At 45.2% G+C, this 20,891-nt stretch overlaps 4 protein-coding genes across 4 annotated transcripts; 1 reads left to right on the top strand and 3 right to left on the bottom strand.

Moving 5' to 3' along the window:
- Nucleotides 1-991: 991 nt before the first annotated feature.
- On the bottom strand, nucleotides 992-1,246 carry PHALS_02120 (uncharacterized protein; the record flags this gene model as incomplete). Its single annotated transcript, XM_024716637.1, has 2 exons — nucleotides 992-1,137; nucleotides 1,189-1,246. The coding sequence occupies 2 exons, from the start codon at nucleotides 1,244-1,246 to the stop codon at nucleotides 992-994; spliced, it is 204 nt and encodes a 67-aa protein (XP_024582216.1).
- Nucleotides 1,247-15,020: 13,774 nt separating this feature from the next.
- On the top strand, nucleotides 15,021-17,126 carry PHALS_02121 (uncharacterized protein; the record flags this gene model as incomplete). Its single annotated transcript, XM_024716638.1, has 1 exon — nucleotides 15,021-17,126. One exon carries the CDS (start codon nucleotides 15,021-15,023, stop codon nucleotides 17,124-17,126), a length of 2,106 nt encoding a protein of 701 aa, XP_024582217.1.
- A 154-nt stretch (nucleotides 17,127-17,280) lies between these two features.
- On the bottom strand, nucleotides 17,281-17,925 carry PHALS_02122 (Tubby C-terminal-like domain; the record flags this gene model as incomplete). Its single annotated transcript, XM_024716639.1, has 1 exon — nucleotides 17,281-17,925. The coding sequence occupies one exon, from the start codon at nucleotides 17,923-17,925 to the stop codon at nucleotides 17,281-17,283; it is 645 nt and encodes a 214-aa protein (XP_024582218.1).
- Nucleotides 17,926-19,078: 1,153 nt separating this feature from the next.
- PHALS_02123 (uncharacterized protein) lies at nucleotides 19,079-20,117 on the bottom strand (the record flags this gene model as incomplete). Its single annotated transcript, XM_024716640.1, has 5 exons — nucleotides 19,079-19,339; nucleotides 19,399-19,539; nucleotides 19,604-19,783; nucleotides 19,882-20,007; nucleotides 20,079-20,117. The coding sequence occupies 5 exons, from the start codon at nucleotides 20,115-20,117 to the stop codon at nucleotides 19,079-19,081; spliced, it is 747 nt and encodes a 248-aa protein (XP_024582219.1).
- Between the last annotated feature and the right edge of the window lie 774 nt (nucleotides 20,118-20,891).

Consider the following 20,891-nt stretch of genomic DNA (forward strand, 5'->3'; position numbering starts at 1 on the left):
GCACCGACTTTATCTGTCAGAAAGATTATCGGCAAATTACGGATTGTGCTTGATAATAATTCGCTCAATAAAGCGATACGTCATGACAAATGAATTTTTCGAAAAATGATATGCAGCAGATAAATATGGCTGGTCAGCTTGTACAAAGCTCTTGAGCTAGTTGATTATCATCAGTAACTGCTCAGAGACAATATTCATTTTCTTTTCGGTGCTGTGATAGCGTTAGCTGGTTACTCTGGAACTGGCTGGTCATGCTTTAAAGGCGGCTCAACGCGACATCCAATCTTCTGGTGACACAGCTATCCAGGCCACATCGTGGCTGTTCACAAGCAGATTACTGCACTACCTGGCTTAGAGCTGTATATGTGAAGCATTATATATATGTCGTTGCCGCCATCACATCTCTTACAGTAAGTGGAACGTTGGTTACCCTTCTGCGCTAAGAACACCTGATAGTCAAATAATCCATAGTGCTTTAGCGACATGCTCAGATTCTCTCAAATTTCATCAAACAGCGCAGTACCATCTCAATAAGCTTCACACCATTTTTACTTCTAGTCTTTCAATTTCACCGCGATAAGTGGCCCCAGCTTTGGCGTAGGAAAAATTTTCGACGCTGATCGACTTGATCATATCAGTTGAATACGGGACGTAGCAAAATCGACGGCGTCTATTCAAAGGTTGAGCCTCATACACCAAGTGTGCTACACTATAGCATTAAGCTGAAGTATGCATTAAAAATATGCAAATGCCGAGATTAGACGGAATAAATATGACTTTGTTGTGGCTGGTGAGTCTAAGATGTCTATCTACCGACGCTTGCATTATTCGCAGCCTTTACAAACTTGTTTGTGCCGTCGCAATGTTGTCCTTGTTACAATCAAATCCGAAAAAGGATTGAGCCTTTAGCCCAATATTTATAAACTAATCCAAATGCACCCTATAATTATATGGGCTTGCTAGACTCGTACCATGTTTCCGCTCTCACAAGCTACTCGGACGTAAAGCAACCTGTTGAAGCCAAAGCACCATCTCGACAGTCTCCCAAAGTGATAAGCATATGCTCTAAAGCAGGTTTTAGCTTTGAACCGCTCGTCAGGTCATTAGGAAGCGCTAGCTCATGAGCGTGTCGAAGAACTGACTTATGTCCGCGTCAAATGCACGGCGAGACTCACAGGGCGAGCTGACGCGATGCCACCAACGAAGAGCCCACGAGCCAGGGCGCCCTTCTGCTGCTTGATTTCATTATCATGGCGAGCCCTACTTATACGGGGTGTGGAGTCTAGACTGACGTGTTTACAAGAAGTATAGATAGTATCGAAAAAGTGGGAGAGTTGCCTCCATTCCGAGAGGTCTTGCGAGTCGAGTCACTTCAACAAGATTTCCCCGACAGCACTGTCGCACCTCAATTAGCGTTCATTCTTTTATTATACTCTCAGTGAATGAGAAGGATCATGCAGCGCGACAAGTTCCCACAAGGGAGTGGGAATAGGCCTACTTCCACGTTCGAAAACTGGCCAAAAACTATTTAAGTCGACGCTTGGAGATAAATACGGTAGTTGAAAGTAACATTGAGGTTGGATTTCGACGCCACACTTTGAGTTTCGCAAAATTAAACATTTGGTGACGCTGGAATTTGAAGTCTTTTTCAGTATTCTCCGCTGACAAAATCTGTAAATGAGTAACGCAACGTGTCATGATCACCAGATAGTCGATCGTGGCCACGTACGCTATGGTTCTATTGACAGAGCATACAATCAAAACGTACAACCTCAGAAATATAAGTCATTGCTCCAGTTGCTGGTCCTCCAGTCGTGAGGATATGATCCTGAGCGTTGAAAATTTGGTGTAACATGGGTAGTACGAAACTCGTATGTGTGTTCAGCTTATTCGTTTGCACAATCGTTCAATAGCCTTTTGTGAAAAAATCATTTTGATAGTCTGTGTAATTTTGAACACTCCCTAATACTGAAATTGGCATTTATCAGAATTTTGAGACTTCAGAAAGGAGAGATCTATGGTGTTTGCCGGCTGTCAACCGCGGGTCGTAATAAAGCAATTTAAATATGCGATATGGTAGAACGTGTCCAGATTGTATAAGTCTAAAGCACAAGATATCTTAAGTATGTGTTTTTTTAAATTAGAACAGTACTAACGATCTAGTGAATTTTGAGTATCTCATCTCAGCTCCTGGTGGTGCAGCGTACGAGCCCAAGCAGGCACTTTGAGTTGATCATGCTTTGCACAAAGAGCATGGCAATCCCGCCGCTTCTGGTAGCTATTGTAGTCAATTCCACGACCAAGTCATGATACGGCTGGATCCTTTTTTAGATCGATCAAGAAGTGTTTGAGTACCTGTACTAAGCACAACTTTCACGTTAGGAAAGCTTATACCTTATGTGTCCTCGATAGGGTAAGGTTCATTGATGCTCGACTGGAGATCTCACCAGCTATCGAACCGCGTCTGTTACACAACTTTCGGTTCGCTCCAACCAGGCGCCAGTCGAGAACGGATTACACCCAACATTAAATCGCTGATGCTCAAGACCATCTACTAAAGCGATGGACTGCGACGGAAAAGGCATGCACTTCGCACAAAGAAAACTTTGACGTGAATAAATAGCTTTAACAGATGCACAACAGCTAGAATTGCACGCTCCAGCCAGGGCCGAACTGAGAGCCTCAAGCATAAGTAGGTGGGGGTTGTTGGACTCAAAAAATATCGTCTTTTTCATATGACGTGCAGCTAGGAGCCCTCGCGAGCCTCTACCTCTTCTTTACAGGTAACCATCATCTATTTATATTACCAGATACCATAACTTTGATACGTGTGGATATCTACAATCTTACCAAAGCGTAATTCAAATTTAAAGAAATGATACTAAAGCGTATTGAATTTTATTTTACCAGAAGTTTAAAGTGCTAGTGGACACGCTTTTCATACTTACCTCGTAAGCCCCCATAAAGATATGGACGACACTAGAACTCATATTTTTGTCTGTCGAAAAACACTTCAAAACCGATGTCATGACAAGCCACCACTTCTCTTGGACCCTATCGCCGCCATTTTTACTTTATTGTTCCAGTTTCTAGAACGTACTTGATCAACTATCTCCTTTTGTATTCTTCAACAGATAACTTAGTTAGGTGGCACTCGACGTGATCCTGTCTTCCAAGACGTATTTACATACTCCGCCTACTTGCCCTACCGGCGGAAGCATTGCAATCAGGGGAGATCATAACGACATTCAGCTCCTTACCGATAGTTTGAAACTGGCTGAAAAGGGCCAGCTTGCTGATTCGCGAGGGCAAGAGCCACGCCGACTCTTGCAAAAGCATAACGTCAGCTTTTGGCCTTTCTTTCTCATGAAGTTGTTTGCTGCGCTAGACGGTTCACTTAACGTCTTTGTGTGAAGTTCTTCCGTTTACACCAAGAGCAAAATGACCACCATAATATTGCTCCACAAGCGACTTTTAAACCTGCCAGTCATCACTTTCCTGATGTTTTGCATGCGCTTGAAATGTAGCGGTTGGGTAAACCCGTGCCCTCCATGAGGGGTGTTCATTGAGCCCTAAATTTGACTAAGGTGCTAATGAGTATCGAACTCAGAGCGCATTCTGGGTGACAAAACTACGCTGTCTCGCTTATCGTAAGGCTTCACAAGACAGCTTCGGTGAACAAGACGTCCGTGTAGAGCTTTAATTCATGCTTCACTTTGCAATATACTCAAATCATACGGCAAGATGACAACCCTTCACCTCTGGTTCATTATGTTTATAGCCCCTCGTATCACGATAAAAAGTGAAAACAACTCTTAGCTACCAGTGTTATTCACCACAAGTGGGCCCCCACTCATGTGGGAAGCGTGATAAGCAACCTTGTCTCTCTCTCAGAGAGATAAAGCTCGATTGTTCGTCAGCTCGTAACCGGTAAAGACATTAGGGCAATCTTAAATAATTGAACCAGGTTCTTAAAGATCTCATGAGTATTTCAAAGAGGGGACTCTATACGTGTAACAGATACTATTACAGTTTTCTTGTATCTGCCGGTCAACTAAACGCTCCTCTTTAACCTTTCAATATCGAGCAGTTAAGACAACCATCTCACGACTGATTTAAATTAGCTCTACAGGATGCAGTAGGGCGTCAGCTCTCAGGGAGAGTCGGCGTGAAGGATGGTTCTGATCTCGCATTTGTTTTCTGAGCTTCGTCATTCCACTTACTTCCTGAGTTAGGGCGCTCCCATCGGTAGAGTCGTGTCGCTGCTTTAAAGCAGAGGGTAGCAGAGCTTTTAAAGTTGGTGGGGACAATGCTTTGTCTAGAATAGAGCTCTTTACAATTAGCTGACTTATAAAGCGGGATCGTGGTATGGATTCAGGAGGCCCCCGTAAGAAAATATGATGTGTTCACATTTATCTTCGGAAACTTTAAAATATAAACTAACGCCAGTTTTGCTGCGACCTTGAACGGTACGATGTAGCGCGAAGGCAACTTATCTGATATATCACAGCATGTGTAGTGGCTAATTGTATGCATCAAACAGCTTTTACTCAATTCTTATTTTTGTAGTTTCGCTATCATCTGGTATCTGTAGACTGCCATTGGACATCTAGGCAGTCTGCCATATCATCGCACACCCGGCGATTGACGCCCAATTTTGTAGAGATAAAGCACTGGCTTTGCTGCGAAGTTTAGCCAGGATGCTATCAGCAACAAAATTGGATCCCCAGCCTCTTTTTTTGAAACCGAGTCTTTTTGTGGTGGAGTCAAAGAACCGGGTTTAACCAAAACGTTTATGTTATGTTGGGTAAACCCTGTTGACGCACGAACTGTGTTATTCAACGCAATCTCAGTGAGTAGGAGCACCCCATCGTCAGCACTGCAGTCTTTTTGCTTAACAATATTCCCCACAGGAATAATACGCATCGTTGGTTCGTGGATACTTAGCAAGTGACACGTTCTGTCTGATGCCGAGGACCCTGAACAGGTTTGTCATATCTTCGCTGCAAGGCTCGAGTCTCTATTTGATATAATGAATAACGCTTAGCTATGGGCGCAAAATGCTTTGTCAAAGAACAGCTAGGCTGTAGCCTCATCGGTTATGATATCGCTGACAGTAGCGAAAAAAGTTATCTTATTTCGATGATCCACAAAGACCACAATACTCGTATCTTATAACGCGTCGTTCGAAAGACCAAAACTTTATAAAATGCGTTGTCAACACTCTGCCAAGATTGGCAAGCTGTCTGATGGTGTTCCTGCATGCAGCGAGAGTTCTACTCGTTGATAGGTTACCCACGCGTGCACATATTTTCTTAAAACATTTCTACATAATGAGCCACCAATATACAGCGCTCAACCAGCAGAAAGTATTTTCTCTACAAATATAGCCAGACAACGGGGATTCATAACATAGAAAATGAGGTGTGTGTCCATTGAACAAAGGTGGGCTGACGCACCGGAAGTGAAAGTTATTTAAGCGAGTTCAAGGCTCTTGACCTCAGACATACTGAGAAGAATGAATGGGATCTTTTAGCTGCAACTCTGGGGTACTTGCAGATGTGATATTCAATCATGACAAAACATTTGCGTCTTAAAGCGAAACCTTTTGTTTCAGCTGAGAAGTACGAATGGCGGGATTACACATGACGAAGACTCTTGCGAAGAAACGCGGAGTCCTTAGAGACTTATGTCAGTCTACTGCTGGTGATTCGGGTTCTATTGTACTTTGTACAGGTCGTGAGCAACAAAAATTAGTCTTTAACGTAGCTATTTTCTCTTGAATATTTGAAGCTTATAGTCCAGAATGATTGATTATTGACAGCAAGGTCACTGACTTTGTGTAGATGTGTGATTTTTTTATTGATTTAGAAGCGTCAAAATACCGTACGACGCGCGACTGTCGACTTTATTACCGAAGGATTTGAAGATGCCAAATGCATTCAATATACGAAACTTTTGCGACGGGGATAAATATTAAAGTGCTAAAGGCTTCTGTTGTATCTGTCAGTGATACTTGAAGACTTAAATAGCGTTGTCAAGTCCTGCACCCATATTTGTGATATGTTGACATCCGAGGGTAGCGTGTTTGAAACGCCACGAGATAGGTTCCTCTGGACGTGCAATAAGCCATACCTTGCCGCTACATCAAGGTATGGCTCTATGGTAGACATCATCTTCGAAGTGCATTGTGGGGGCAAATAACAAATGGATTAAATTACAACAGATTCCACATGCACGTCGCAAATTTCTAGTTCAATTTTAAAGATCTTAAGGTTTCCCTGGGCTTAACCTCAGTGTACTCTGTTTTTTGCATCAGTTCATTGGTTCTGCTTTTGCATGCGTAGGTTTTATACACATAACCGCTAGGAGCTTCTGTGGTTTCATTCATTTATCTTTTAGAAACCATAATCTTTTTTCTATTCAGCTGCAATTTACCGCATTCTCCCTCTTAAGCGCAATCGTTCGTGCCGTGTTTGGATCTGTCGCACAAAAACGCTTACAAGAAGTCGGAAATATTGTGGCCACGTTTTTTTCGATGGAGGTTTGCGACTCGTTAAACCTTTTCTCTGTTTGAAAGTAGCCGTGATTTTAGTACGTGCACGAAGCTGCAACAGCTCCCATGCTGGACATGAGATAGTTTTAAATGACAAGCAGTGGTATTTCTAGGAAGCAGATCTCGAATGGTTAAAGTGCCAATTAGCTGTGATCATGGATGAGGCGGAAGAAGACTGTTTGCCGTGGTTCCCCGAGTGTATAACTGTTTAGACGGTAAATGTTAGCTGCGCGCTGGTGCTACGTGCGCCAGAGCTGGCTACAAATAGCAGCAACTGGGTGTCGTATACCCCCGTGCCAGGGCCAGTGGAGTTGACATGCAACCGAAAGAAAGTTGCGTGGAAGCGCAAGATTTGAAGACAAGAAGGATGTCACATGTCTATCAATATGTAACGATAGTGTTGAGTCATTACTAACTTGTGACATGGTTAGGGTGAAACATATTAAAGATTCATGTGTAAATGATGAGAAATATCACAAATCGTGAACAAAATGAGCGGGTCATTTTGATGGGCTGTATATCTTCCCGGGTCCTCTTTCGCACAAGCTTAATTTGAGCTGAAGAGATATAACTAAGGGCATGTGTGCAAGAGAATGTAGAACAGCAACTTCTCCGAGACTATACAAGTGGCACTGGAAAAGGTACTGAACTCATCATCCATCAAAAATGTGTGCGATCTTGAGGCCACGCAAGAGCTCTGAGCACAGGGAAGAGTTGACTCTCCACACGAATCCTAAAAATTTCTTTTCCGGGGTAAAAGTATGCTGACTACGTGACGAGAGAAATAGATCTGCAATACATGTTACCCCCCAGATCGTAAATTACGTAAAGAAATATGGACCTGATTGCTGAAGCCAAATATCATGTCTCACATCAATGTTCCGTACATGCGACAATATTAGCGCATTTTTGAGCAAAAATATGACGGAAGCAATGAGAAAGAATTAAACTTCGAACTTAGCGCCGAAAATTTGTGTTAGAAAAGGTAATGAGAGGTGGTAGAATATGCATTCTTCTAATACGCTAATTAGTGCGACTAATCTGTATTTTAATGCCTACTCCTTTAACAACTTGCTGTGAAAAACAAGCTTTAGCGTACCTTGTTCAGTACTGTTGCGAATAACATTAACAGCCTATAAAATTCAGCAACATCAATCTCAGTGAAGCGATTACTCCACATTTTAGCGCATTGATTGATAACACCTCAGAAAATGTCTAGCGCACCATTTACGCTTTACCGTCAATGACCAAGCTTTTGACGCTGCATCAAACATACACGCATACTCATTAAGGCGATATACTTGTGTATGGTCATGCATAGCAAGGGAAGTCAGAAGTGAACAGCGACATCAGATACTTGTGAGTAATGCTCGACTTTTCATATTGGCTATATTCTTATATAGTTATGAGTATATTTGAAGCAAATGAAATTTCCTTTTGCGATAGTACGCTCCACGGGGAGATTCCGCGATCAGTTAATGTTTTTGTCAAAGTAACCGAGGTCCTTTACCCAAAGGGACTTGATAGAGTGCTTAAAACCTGGCCAGTGTCTTGCACAAGTACAGTACAAGCCTTGCCGACAGAACACGAACATTCTCTTATTTTCTTGAAAAGAATGGCAATAGTGCTGGTGAGCAGCAGACATAGTGGTATTCAATATTGTAAGTTTAAATGTCAAGCATACTTTATTTTCTTATTTAGACCGGCCTTCCATGTCGATTGTAACGCCTCAGCCTTTGCAATAGATATGCTGTACTTCAAGCAGATACCAATGGGCATGAACGCGAGATAAAGTCTAAGTCTCTTCAGCATCAAACGTCAGATAAGAACTTCCACGTCAATGACCAAAAGATCACGATGAAGTTTACATGCAACTTGTTTGATTAGCCTTGGTTTAAAATCGTAGTTACTTTTGAAGAAAGTGGATTGCGATCCGCTAAATTCTAGGTATCGAACGAAGGTCACCAACCTTAACCAAGCTTCATCTAAGCAAAAGAGGCACGGCAGCCCCGCCGCACTTGGTAGCACATGTAGTCAATCTACACCTGAGTCGTTACGACTGACCCTCTGTGAGAATGAAGCAGATTTCTAATTTGCTCCGGGGCATGCAGGACAGACTTGAAAAGCTGATGTCGCTGCTTGGCTCTGAGAACGTGCTGCACCTCGCTTTGCACGGAATTGAATGGATCAGCGCGCGCCTAGAGGCGTTTTCAAGCTACAATAATGCTCTGTTAAAGAACTTACAGCAGAAAATTCCGGCGCCGACAGCGTCCATGACGCCATAATCTCATGTTTTGAAAGAGAGATTTCGGATGAATATGGCGTCCGCTATGCTCCAAGGCGAGAAACAGAGCGTACGGCTAGCTATCTCCAAGCTTGGGAATCGAGCGCGAAAAAGGACACTAACTTGAGGTACTTTGGCCGAAGCGGCGTTACCTCGTGGAAGGAGCTACAGCATCAGCTTTCACGAGTGATATTGCCACCAAACCAGGCATATTTCGTGCGATTGCGTTTCCCTACCATCCGATAGGGCAAGAAGGATTTGGTGGACTTTGTCAAAGCGTTGCGTACTCTCATTTACGGCAGCCGATCCTCTTCCCTTAGACGGTCACAGCGACCGTATTTATGGAGGGCCTCCGCACTGGCTTGGCCAGAATGGAAGTCTTCCGTGTGCACCCGTCTAGTGAATGTGGCTCTGAATGCCAAATTCAGCTTAAAGTCGGCACGACTTGCTTCGAATGCACACTCTATCAACTCTTGAGGTGGGTTTGCGCCAATGGATCGCAGCTATGCTAGGCAGAGCTCCGACCGGCTGAGCAGCGTTCTAACACCCAACGGTGTTTTGTCTGTGAAGAAACCCGTCACCTTCTGATTGGTTGTCCCTTGCGCAAGGCGCGTCAAGGTTCATCGAACCGACGTTCGCTTCTTACCAGCCTTCTAGATTTTCTTGGGGAAACGACAAAACCTAGTTAACGCGGGACTTACTGGGATAGTACTAAAATTTGCTTAGCCTCAGAGTGGTACAGGACGGTAGGGCTCAGCCCCAAAGGGCTCCGTCCTCTTGAACACGGAAAGTGTATTCAAGCCGGGCTTGCTGGTCGCGGAAGTGACTGTGAAGAGCTTCGAGGAGCCATTGAAGATCCTGACCGACTCCGCGGCTTCGGACAATTATGCTCGACGCTTCACGATGGAAGGAAGTCAGCTGTATGCTGAGGCGCTTATGGCGTGGTTGATTGACATCGCCACTATTCGCTTAGCGACGGGGACATTTATGACATTGCCGGAGGTCCCTGTGGACCTCGTGTCATGTTTCGTGACTCATATAGAGTAAAACGCTGCTTAGTCTTAGACTTGGACGCAAGATTTGATCTCATTCTTGGTTTGAAATGGCTGGAACACCATGAGCCATGGATCGACTGGAGGTCGATGATCTTGGTCGCTACGCGCGCGTCTCCTGGTGAAGCTTTGGGGAGTCATGAACCCAAATATACAAGGAGGCAAAAACGCTATTGGTGTGGACAATAGACCGAAATGGCCAACGTGCTGGATATCGGAGTATCCGAGTTGGTGAACACCGAAGATGTATCGGACTGGAATCCCGAGCGTGGCTCGCGGGCTGAATGTTGAGTGGCATGTAGCCCACCAAGCGCTGCTACAGTATCGGAGCGATCGCTCATAGCATGCTTGATACGGTCGGTCAAGGGCCGAGGCATCAAGGGCGAGGCCCCGTAGAGTTACGCGTAATTTACCGAGCACTGCTCACGTTTGGAAGCAGTCGCTACATGCGACGAGTGGCAAGGTCTGACGAGGTCCGAGGCATCATGGGCAAGGCCCTTCAAAGGCGCGTGGAGTGGCACGTTATCCAATGGACGAAGACTACGAAGATAGCAGATCTTCGTCGGATGTTGATAATAACATCAGTACATCGGTGGAGCAGGAAGTGGGGCTAACACCGGACGACACTGAGTGCGACTTCACACTAGTCTTGCCGGGACGTAGAACTTCTGTGAAGAGGCAACAGCAACGGCGTATGCTATCTGCAAGACGCCGGACGTCGACCCTAACCCAGGGTGTGTCAACCGTGGAGATAGCGCACAGGTATACACCCTCGTCAACGGTATGACGGGGGAGGAAGACGGCGACGTTACTCTCGAGGTGATTGGATGCTCTTCTTGCGTTGGACGAGGTTTCCTTCAAAGCACCAACGAGTGCTTTGAAGGCAGGCGACTTAGCCGAAGTGGTCATTATACGACCGGTAGAGGTGATTAACTTGTCTAGATGAAGCGGTCCCAGAGATGAAGAGGGTACTGACGCACGAAGTGGATCATCAATCCTGAAGGATCCTTCGGATCCAAGCTATCCTTTGGTAAAAAAAATTTAAGGCGTTGTCTCCAAAGCCCCGAGGATGGTCCTACCTCCAGATCGAGGTGTGCGTCATGAAATCGACCTGGTTACGGAAACTAAATACTGCATAAGATGCCAATGGCCCCTGCCCAAGGAGCAGTGCGACGTCGTTGACGCCATTTCCGTGCGAAACATGAGGCAAAATTGTTCGTGAGAGCAAGTCTCCCCATTCGACACCCACATTTTGTGTTTGGAAACCGAACAGCAAGGGGCGTATTGTTCACGCTTATAATAAGCTAAATGCTGCCGCCATTCCGGCACAAACGCCAATTCCTTGAAAGGATGGTCTTCGGAACAACATGGTTGGATGTAAAAAGTACAGTGCACTCGACTTAGTCGATGGTTATTACCAATTGTTAATGAGAGCGAGTGATATTCCGCTGGTGACGGTGAGTACTCCGAGCGGCATGCTCTGGGAGTAGCTAGTGAAGTCCAAGGGCTGTCAAATGGTTCAGCAATATTTAATCGTCTTGTGACGCAATTGTTTAGGTCCCACCGCGTGTATGCACAGGCATGCTTTGACAACATCTTCGTCCACAGTCGTGCGGAGCACAATAGATCGGATGAAAAGAATCACATCGTCGAATTGCGAGCAGTGCTCTAGTGCATGCGCACGAATAAGCTGAATGTTAATGCTTATAAATGCATCTTCGGCGCCGAGGAATTTCCTTTTTTAGTGTGCTTCATTGGGAAGCGTGGCCTTCAAGCGCTTTAGTCAAGGCCATTGTGGACTGACCGGTTGCGCAAGTGGCTTGGACTTGCCAACTACTTGCACAAACATCGCGCAAACATTCGGAAATGGCACGGCCATTGTCGAATCTCATTAAGAAGGACACGGAATGGTATTAGAACACCGAGCATCGGAAGCCTATTGACAGGGTCAAAGACAGCCTCCTTCATCCACCAATACTGACGTTGCCAGACCCTGATCGACCTTTTAGTGTCGTCTGTGACGCTTCGGCCTTTGTCTTCGGCTGTGCACTGCTGCAAGTAGACGTCGAGGGGTAAGATCGGGTGATCGCGTTCGAATCTCGCCAGCTTAAGGCTGCGGAGAGGATCTACCCAGTCCACAAACAGGAATTACATGCGATGAAGTTAGCATTTGTCAAGGTCAGGGTGCATCTGCTTGGCTCAAAGTCGTTTGTGATCTTCACCGATCATGCGTCACTTCGTACTGCGACTCAGTTGCCGCACCATTCACAGAATATGGCCAGGTAGCTCTCATTCCTTGCAGGATACAACTTCGAGGTAAAGTATAAGCGAGGAGACCAAAATGCTTTGGTTGATACGTTGTTACGCAGACCGAACTATGAGCTTGCTCGGTGACGTCGTCAAAGACGTATTTGATCCGCGCCACATACGCTGATGATAGTATGTGTGAAATGCTTTTACAGGCTCTCAGGAGCAAGAAGTTTGAAAACTCGGACAAGAAATTGTCGGTGCGTTTGCGCGCACGGTTACACCTGATATTTGTTGAGTAACGGGTTGCTGTATTTTAGCACCATTTTAACGGATACGACACGAATGGTGGTTCCTCACGATGCGGATTTGAGGTACCGTTTCCTCTACAAGACCCACGACACCCCACTCAGTGGTCATCTCGGTCGCGAGAAGACTTACAGCTCAATGAGTCGTCACTCTTGGTGGCCCAAGCTGTACAAGTGGACTATCACATTTGTGCGCACGTGTGAAACGCTTCAGAGGGTTAAACCCTCTCCAAATGCGGCGGCGCCGCTGGCCAGTTTACCGGTACCTATCGGGTATTTGCAGTCCATGAGTTTGTGCTTTGTGTTTGGCCTGCCGAAGGACGCAGCGAAGTCGGCTTGTGGATAGTGTCTATCGACAAAATAGACTCCCGGAGTCAATTGTCTCTGATATAGACCCGCGCTTCACCAGGAGGTTTTATCTATAACCTTCAGGGTGCTGGGCTCAAAGCTGACCATGTCATCAGCGGACATATATAGATAGTCAGCGCGTGAATAGCGTCGTTAAATACGCTTTTCGCAGCGTCTGATCTGAGACGCTGAAACGCTGGAGCGCTATGTTGCCACTCAAAGAGTTTGCTCTGAACAATGCAGTGCATTCATCTGCCGGCTATATGCGGGCTCGTTCATCCTTGTGTCTCGCTGATGATGCCATCCCATGATTCAGGGCTTGGTGGGGGGGATAGCCAGACGGCTACCTGATGAACACATCTTCGCCGTTCATAAAGAATTCGGAGACTTCCTGTCTACCAGACTGAGTGTCCTACGACTCGTTCGTGATGCGTTCCAGGCAATGCAGAAGTAATATGCAGACGGAAGAGGTAGAGGAAATGTTAAGAACTTTGTGGTCGATGACCTTTTTTATTAAATGCTGGAAACCTTTTATGATGTCTTTCTGTCCACGGGTAAATGGATCTTGTAAGGTCGTGGCTAAGCGAGGCCTAGCGTACACGCTGGACCTTCCAAGATGGATGCACACCCATCCAGTGGTTTATGTGGGCTTGCTCAGGCCGTACCGGGATCTGGCGCGAGTGACGGCGGAAGCGTTGGCGCCGAAGCGGCGCTCAAAGGCGCTCGGTCACCCAGAAGCTGAATCAGCAACTGGTTTTGAGCACAGAGTGCTACAACGTTCGTTACGAAGGGCACAAGGCGCCCCACCGTGGCACGAAGTAACGTGTACGTCTGCTCGACGGCTAGGAGCCGCTTCGACGGAGCACGATAATCACCAATGTGAGGCAGTCGGTGCACAAAGTGCTCCTGGCTCTCGAAGGTCTTCCGCATAGCAGTAGGCGACTTCGGGAGATGCTCGGCAGAGTGCCGATGACGACGGACTTTGTCCTCCAACGCCCAAAGAGCATCGCGAGTCACCATACGGCGATTGACCAAGTCGTCATCATCCGCCGCTGACTCTTCTCAATGAGAATGGTGGCTTCTACTACCACGTGAAACGCCTTGCAGGTCGACGTCGTCGACAGGGTTTAACCCAATATCTTGTTAAGTGGCGGGATATCCAAACTCCGAGAACTCCGCGGGAGTTTGAGGTGCCACTTCGGCAAGATTTCTCCGACGTCATGGACGCTTATAATTGTTTTACAGAAGCTGTCTTGTAAATTTTGAGACAGGTGAGGCGACGTTCCTTAACTATTCAGCGCAAAATTTAGTTCGACACGTTTCAACATTTTGCTAGCGCTTTTATTGCTAAAGGTAGGGCATACAATTTTATCCGACCGAAGATGCACGAGGCGCAGCTGGTGACCCTGAGGAATGGTATCTTGAGGCGTCTGTTTTCCGTTCAAACAATGCCCGATCCCAGAGGCATCTAATGGCTCCGCGAAACTGAAGCTGAAATTTTTAATGAACTGGTGATCACGATGTGATTGACAGCTGCACTTGCAAATGCGCAAGCTCATCTCGTCAAGTCAGACCCAGCTAATTCGTAACGATTTGGAAGTCGCCGTAATATCGGCAGAAAGATCTCGTACTTTCAGACGCCGTAGTGAGCGTGCACGCAATTCGCAACTCGTGTGAAGGTGAGGCGGGGCGTAAAACAACCCTGGAGAACTCGATGAGAGACTGTTTAAACGCTTGACTCATGGTGAAGGCAGCGATACCGCCTCGATGTGACCATACACGTCTTATAATACTTAGAGATACCTAGCGTATCTTAGAATTCTTAGGCAGTGAGATAGCTTTTTGAGCGATGTGGGCACGTACGGAAATGGCTTCTGATGCAGGTCATGCTTAAAATAGCAAACACGGTTGGGTGTAGTGGTGAGAGAAGAACTGTCGGCGTCGTTGGAGATCGTGGAAAAGTTAGTATTTCAAAATGTCTAATAAATACAAAATGAGTGAAACGCTGGACACCATTAGTATAGTATTTACTTGGCACTTTTGCTATCGAAACAGCAGATAACCTCATAAATTAATATCGATTACAATATATGGCGCCCTATTTGCTAAATTGAGCGTTTCACGATTTGGTTTTGCTTCCATCAAAGCAGCGCATATTAATTTTCAGAGAATCACATCATAATTCATCGACACAATTTACCATAATATTTCCAACAGCAATTTAGATGCTGCGCGCGAGATCGATTCGCACGCATCCTCCGAGCCAGTCTCAGCGGCTGATATGGAATCAAGCCTCGGATCTGATATCATGGTTACGTCACGGCTTAAGCGCGAACTCGGACGCAAAAACATCTATTAGCTCTGAACAGCAGCAACCGAAGACAGAAAACACACCAGTGTCAGTCACTCGTTTGGCTGCGAAAGACAAGTTGAGACCGAAAGTGCCTACTGATGTTACTATCCCAACGTTCCGGCGAAGCTTAAATTTAGCAAATTGCAGGTCCGTATATCGTGCTTTTGGCCGCTTTGTGCTGGATAGCAAACATAGACTTACATCCACGCACCTAATGGATGCCTGGCAAATTATCTCGCAGTGCCGCCCTTTCATTGTTAGCAAGAAAGGGCCTTATCAAGTGAGACTGGCAACAGCAGAAGACGTAGCCAATAAACATCTTCGAATTCTGCAAATTGTACCCGCCAACATATTTGCTCAGCTCTTGACCACCCATTATGAACGTGCAATGTTTATTGGCTCCTCCACAATAGATGATCTTGATACAGACATAATAGTGGCTAGCGAGACCGTTGTGGTTGGATGCTTGGTAGAGGCTTTCAACTACATGAATGACCACAAGCATGCAGTATCATTCTTTGAGGCGTATGACCGAGATCGGAGGCTATGGCTGCAGGAGCATCAAATTCGCGAAGCGTCCTATGAAAATACAAATAATGACGAGAGTAGTGATGGACATGATTTGAGTCTCAAGGACAAGCTAGGACAGTTTGAAACGGTCACAGAGTTATCACGAGGAGTGTATTCTTCCTACCTTCGATCCTTGGCTGCTTTGAAGCTGTCTAAAAAAATTGTGCAGTTCTATGAAAATGACGAGCACCAACTAAAAAGGATTTGTGGTACTGTTTCCAATCTTCACGTGCTCCTTCATGCGTGCTACAACGAAAGGAATGGAAAACTAGCGCGTAAAGCAATAGACGCGATAATTCTCGGGTCTCCTGCCGCTGTCATTCCATTAGGATGCTATGAACTGGCAATTCGAGCAAATTTACGCCATCGTAATCGTGGAACACAAGAGTTGCTGGCTGCATTAGACTTGGCGAATGTACTGGCCTCCAATGGTGGCTATAAGCTAAAGCCCGATATTTGGAGTGCTCTGATTAAAGTGAGCTTGAATATGGACCGCCCAGATATCGCTCTTGAAGTCTTCCAGAGCTACCCACACCACTGCATACCGGAGACCCAATACCATTTTCGCCAGGCTCTACGTGCCGCCTGTCGGCTAAGAGATACGACAGCACCCAAAATGATGCACTTCCGTTGGTTAACGCACAAAAAAGAGTACTCAAATTCAGAGACACTTCTTTATGAGCGGACTGTGTACCAGAATACGATTAACGTAAGCAATCTTGATGCTAAAGAAGTTTTGCATATGGATTCTCTTTCGTTTAATAGTCCTGCATTTGATAAGGAGGTCCAAGCTGATTTGCTTAATATGATGTTGTGGGAAATGCTTAAACACAGTCACGCCATGTCATCGATCGTGCAAGTGTTAGATCTAATGGAAGCCACCTGCTCAAAAGGTAGTACAGCAGCTCTACGGCAGAGTGTGGTAGCCTTGCTTCAGCATAACGTAAGCCAGGAGGGAATGTCGTCTCGAGCAGCTGTTGAGCACTCGCTAAGCTTTTGGGAAAAGCATTCTTCAGTTCTACGTGGACAAGGTTTTCTCGTACTGTTACTGTTGGACGAATGCTTAGAACATAAGTGGGATGACGATTGCGAATTCTTGGTGGACTTCTTGCTTGATCGACACGTAGCTCAATTACCGATCGTCACAATCGTCAAAATTATGGGCATGAATGAGGCCCGTGGGCGGTTTGAAGCCAATGCTCGCATTGGTGAAAAACTTTTGAGAAAACTTTCGAAAGCGAACCGTAGGAAGCTTCGTGACGATTTTTATGAGCGGCTCCTCATGAGCTATTTTCGACTGGAACAATTCGACAAAGTGAGTAATATGTACGCTACAAATGATTTAGAGAAGCGCTACCCGCACAATGAGAAACTACGAACAATCGTACACGATGCAGCTGCACATTAGACATTATAGCTTATCGTATTACAAAATGTTTCAGCAAAGACTTCTGTAGAAATCTTATTGCAGTTACTCTCTCCTTCGCTATGAAATTCTCGCTCGAGTGTACTACCATCCAACATACGATATTTTGAACTCAATCGACTGGCTGAATGTGCAATCACCAAGTATCACTATATGCTTGCTCTAAAGCAATGCAGACCAGCACCATGAGCGTCATGTCAATCCCTACTGTGATTGCCAAAAGATATTCTTCGTTCGGCTTGATATTGGAACTAAATGAGTCGCGCGTAGTGGCAGCCGAGCTGCGACTGCCGGCTGGTCGGAAGACACGACCAATGGTTGTGCGCGATCCTTTGCTTCCTTGTACCATCCAGAACGAAGCTTCACGCTTGGCCCAATTTCCAGTGAGGCCGATTCGACACTTCTTGCCTGTGGTTGGGTTTTGAAATTCCAATTTGAGTTCAGGCAGTGCCTTGATGCAGAACAACTTAGTCGCTGATGGCCTGGCATCAAACACATTATAAGTGGGTTCAGATGCTATAAGATCGCGCTTTATGTGTACAAGTGGCGTGCGCAGAGGGTCTCTTAACGTCTTCATAGTAGACGTCGTGCCTCGAATACGAAAGACTTCTTCATTCCATTCAGCGTCGCAAATAACAAAGTCTTCATCGTTTGAAAAGTCCCAGAAGTGGTCACGCAGGCGGAGTGTAGTAATGGATTTGGCACAAAAGTCTCCTTTGGTGGGTACGACCTGCTGCACCTCAGGCACTTCGGATCGAGCGGTGGATGATACACAGCCCATTTGATAATGGATTTTATAGAGGTGCCTTGGAGCTTGAACATTTACCGTACGTACCCTTTTCTGCACCATTGAATTAGAGCATCGAATTTCCTTGGATGAACAATCAATGAAGCAAATTCTAGCTGAAGAATTGCTTCAAAACGGAGCATCCCAATGATTGGTATTTCCTCAGCGCCAAAGACATATCAGTCTACATTTGCGATCAGTGAGCAGCTTGCAAGTGTGTTTTATAATGAGCGCTTACATGATCCGACTCCCTATCGGAACGATCATCTTGATAAAAATGACCGCTGCATCTTAAGTGGTGTCGGACGCACAATCTAAAGATTTCTTAATTGGTTATCAAAGAATTCAGTAAAAAATGTGGTGCCCATCCTGAGACAATCTCTACATTATAAGGTGAGAAAAAGAAGCTTCAAATATCAAGGTGGCAAGCAATAGGTTGACCCAGCTATCAGAGCCAATGTAACTGAAACATCGAGAAGCGACGGGCATTGTTCAATACTTTCCATATTCATGAGCAATGGATACACTATTTCAAGCTTCAGCAATAGCAGCAATCATCATCAATCATGTTGACAAGCGCTGGTTCGCCTCACTGTGAATCAGGCCTCATACCAATTGTATCATTAACACTAATTGTATACAATCACATCGCGCGATACGTCTTTTATGGCCAGGAAATATGTTTATTTGCTTCGTCCAGTACGAGAGGTGGAGAACAAGTCGATGAAAGTATCGATTTTATCGCAGCCAGCGTCTTGGAGTGTCTTCGCTCAGTGGTGAAACCAAGGAACACTCATTTAGCAAAGCCAACATTGGGATGAAAGTCGGTACTGAATAGTCAATGAGGTAAGTTCATTGGTGACTGCTTTATATGTTGATTAAACAATTGATGTGGTTGGGGAATGTATTATAGTTCTGACACTCCACGCCTGACTCAGCAACAATAAAATGATGCTTTTCAATGAGGCATGACAGACTATAAATAAATTTTGGTCGGCTCAGTCTAAATGAGCTGGGAACGCCTCATCAAAAGATCAAGCAGCCAATGCTGGAACATAACTTAATAAATTTTGACCGTAGGGACAACCAATAAAGCATAGGCGGTACATCCGAACATTTTGCTTCATCCTTCGTATAATGATTCCGGTCATTTGACCATAGTGATCGGGAATGCAGTAGACCACACAACGATGTCACCTGCAGCGCTCGCGAGTAGTGAAGGCTCATTATGGACGAACGGAGGGGGCTTCTCAGCTTTTTGCATCGTCTTCATTTGCTGGAGCGAATGGTCATTCAGGCTTTTGTCCAGAAATTGCTTAACGCAAGGGAATTTGCTGTCGGCACGTCGGCTCAGCTTGATACGCTTTCGAGCGCGGCTCAATCTCGTGTTTGGCTCGTTTTCATTCGGCTCATGTCCATTCGATTTAACGATCTTTTATAGCATTCGATAAGGATTTGCTAGCTTACTCCTGAACCCAATTTTGCGAGCAGCTGCTCACTGGGAGAAAGTTGTAGGGTAAATTTAGCGTCATGCTGAGAGTAGGACCGATTAGGATGCGCTAACACCAGATCAAAGATCAGTATGTAAATATTGGACGCAAAGTATGGCTGTAAGCGTCCAGCGTAAAATGCTTTTTGCAGATGTAGCTTCTCTGGTTAATCGATTGCGAACCGTTACTGCTACATTTGCAATGTGTTGAACAGCCCAGTAATCATTGGCATTGTTGTGAACCAAGATATATTCTGGCAGGTTTGGAGCGAACAGCAGGACACAACCACCACCATCGAGCTTACCAGTGTACGTGTCCATGGATATGAACACGATAGTAACGATATTTGAGACTTGTAAATCCTATTTAAAAGTTTGACAAAAGTTTCAGAGCTCAAAGTGTCAAACCTAGCAACATTGTCCAAAAAAAGGTCGGAATAAACGAGATCATCACAAGATACCGTTCTTTTTTTCATGATCTGATTGTCGATGTGGTACTCGGGCAAGAAGAGTACGAGAATTCGAGCTGACGTTTGGGTTAATCGCCATGATACTAGCCGCTCGACACCGAATTCAGGTGTCGACAGCTGTACACTGAAGCCAACGTCAACAAATTAATGAGTAAGGCCAGTCAATACTGAAAGAAATAACTTTTCACGATTGATGTGGCCAAAAATTGGGGAAAAATGATTATCATGATTTAGTCGAAAGTGAAAGTTCGTATTATTTGAAGCGGCAAACTGGTCATATTCTGGCAATTTATATTCATAATCAGATCGTCAAGAGACTGGCCACTGGTCAGATTGTTGGTCTTTTCTTTGAAAAAAGTGACAATTGTTGCTGTTGTTGATATATCAGATAGGTAGATGTGGTCTTCAGCCGTGGAAATTGTCGTTCGCTAAGCCTGCGCGCACGGAGCTTAACGAGTAGATTGTTGATGACAAGTTGTATGGTATTTTTAAACGGTACGTTATTCGCAACTGAGAAATTAATAGCTGATATCTCGCTCACATTCTTTCACTAAATCGCATTCGATCGCATAATCACTGTTTTAAACAACATTGAATGACTCGAAATTGTTTGACAGCTATAGAATTGTGGCCTCACGAAGAATCGTCGTGTTTATTCCAAGGTTCTCTAGAGTTCACCATTGCACGAACCCTTCATATAATAGTTTACTGGACGGTACAACAACCCAGCGTTCTTTGTATTTTGAGGGAGAAGCACTTAATTTGTTAAGACGGTCGTGGGTCAAGTTCTGCTCGAAAAGCGAGAATTACATTATTTTAGCTAGAAAATTGCGCGCAAAAAAAGGAAGTTCTAGCCGCCTTTTTCGATCAATGAGTTCCTTCAAAGTTGAAAAGTACACAAACGATAGATGTCACGAAGCGCAGGCGAGGAAACGTTGGCGGGGGAAGGCGAAGTCGTTGGCGCAAGGTGAGCGCTGGCGGATGCTGTTGGAGAGGAGGTC

This window comes from Plasmopara halstedii, assembly GCF_900000015.1.
Source record: "Plasmopara halstedii genome assembly, contig: Scaffold_1689, whole genome shotgun sequence".
Taxonomy (NCBI): Eukaryota; Oomycota; class Peronosporomycetes; order Peronosporales; family Peronosporaceae; genus Plasmopara; species Plasmopara halstedii.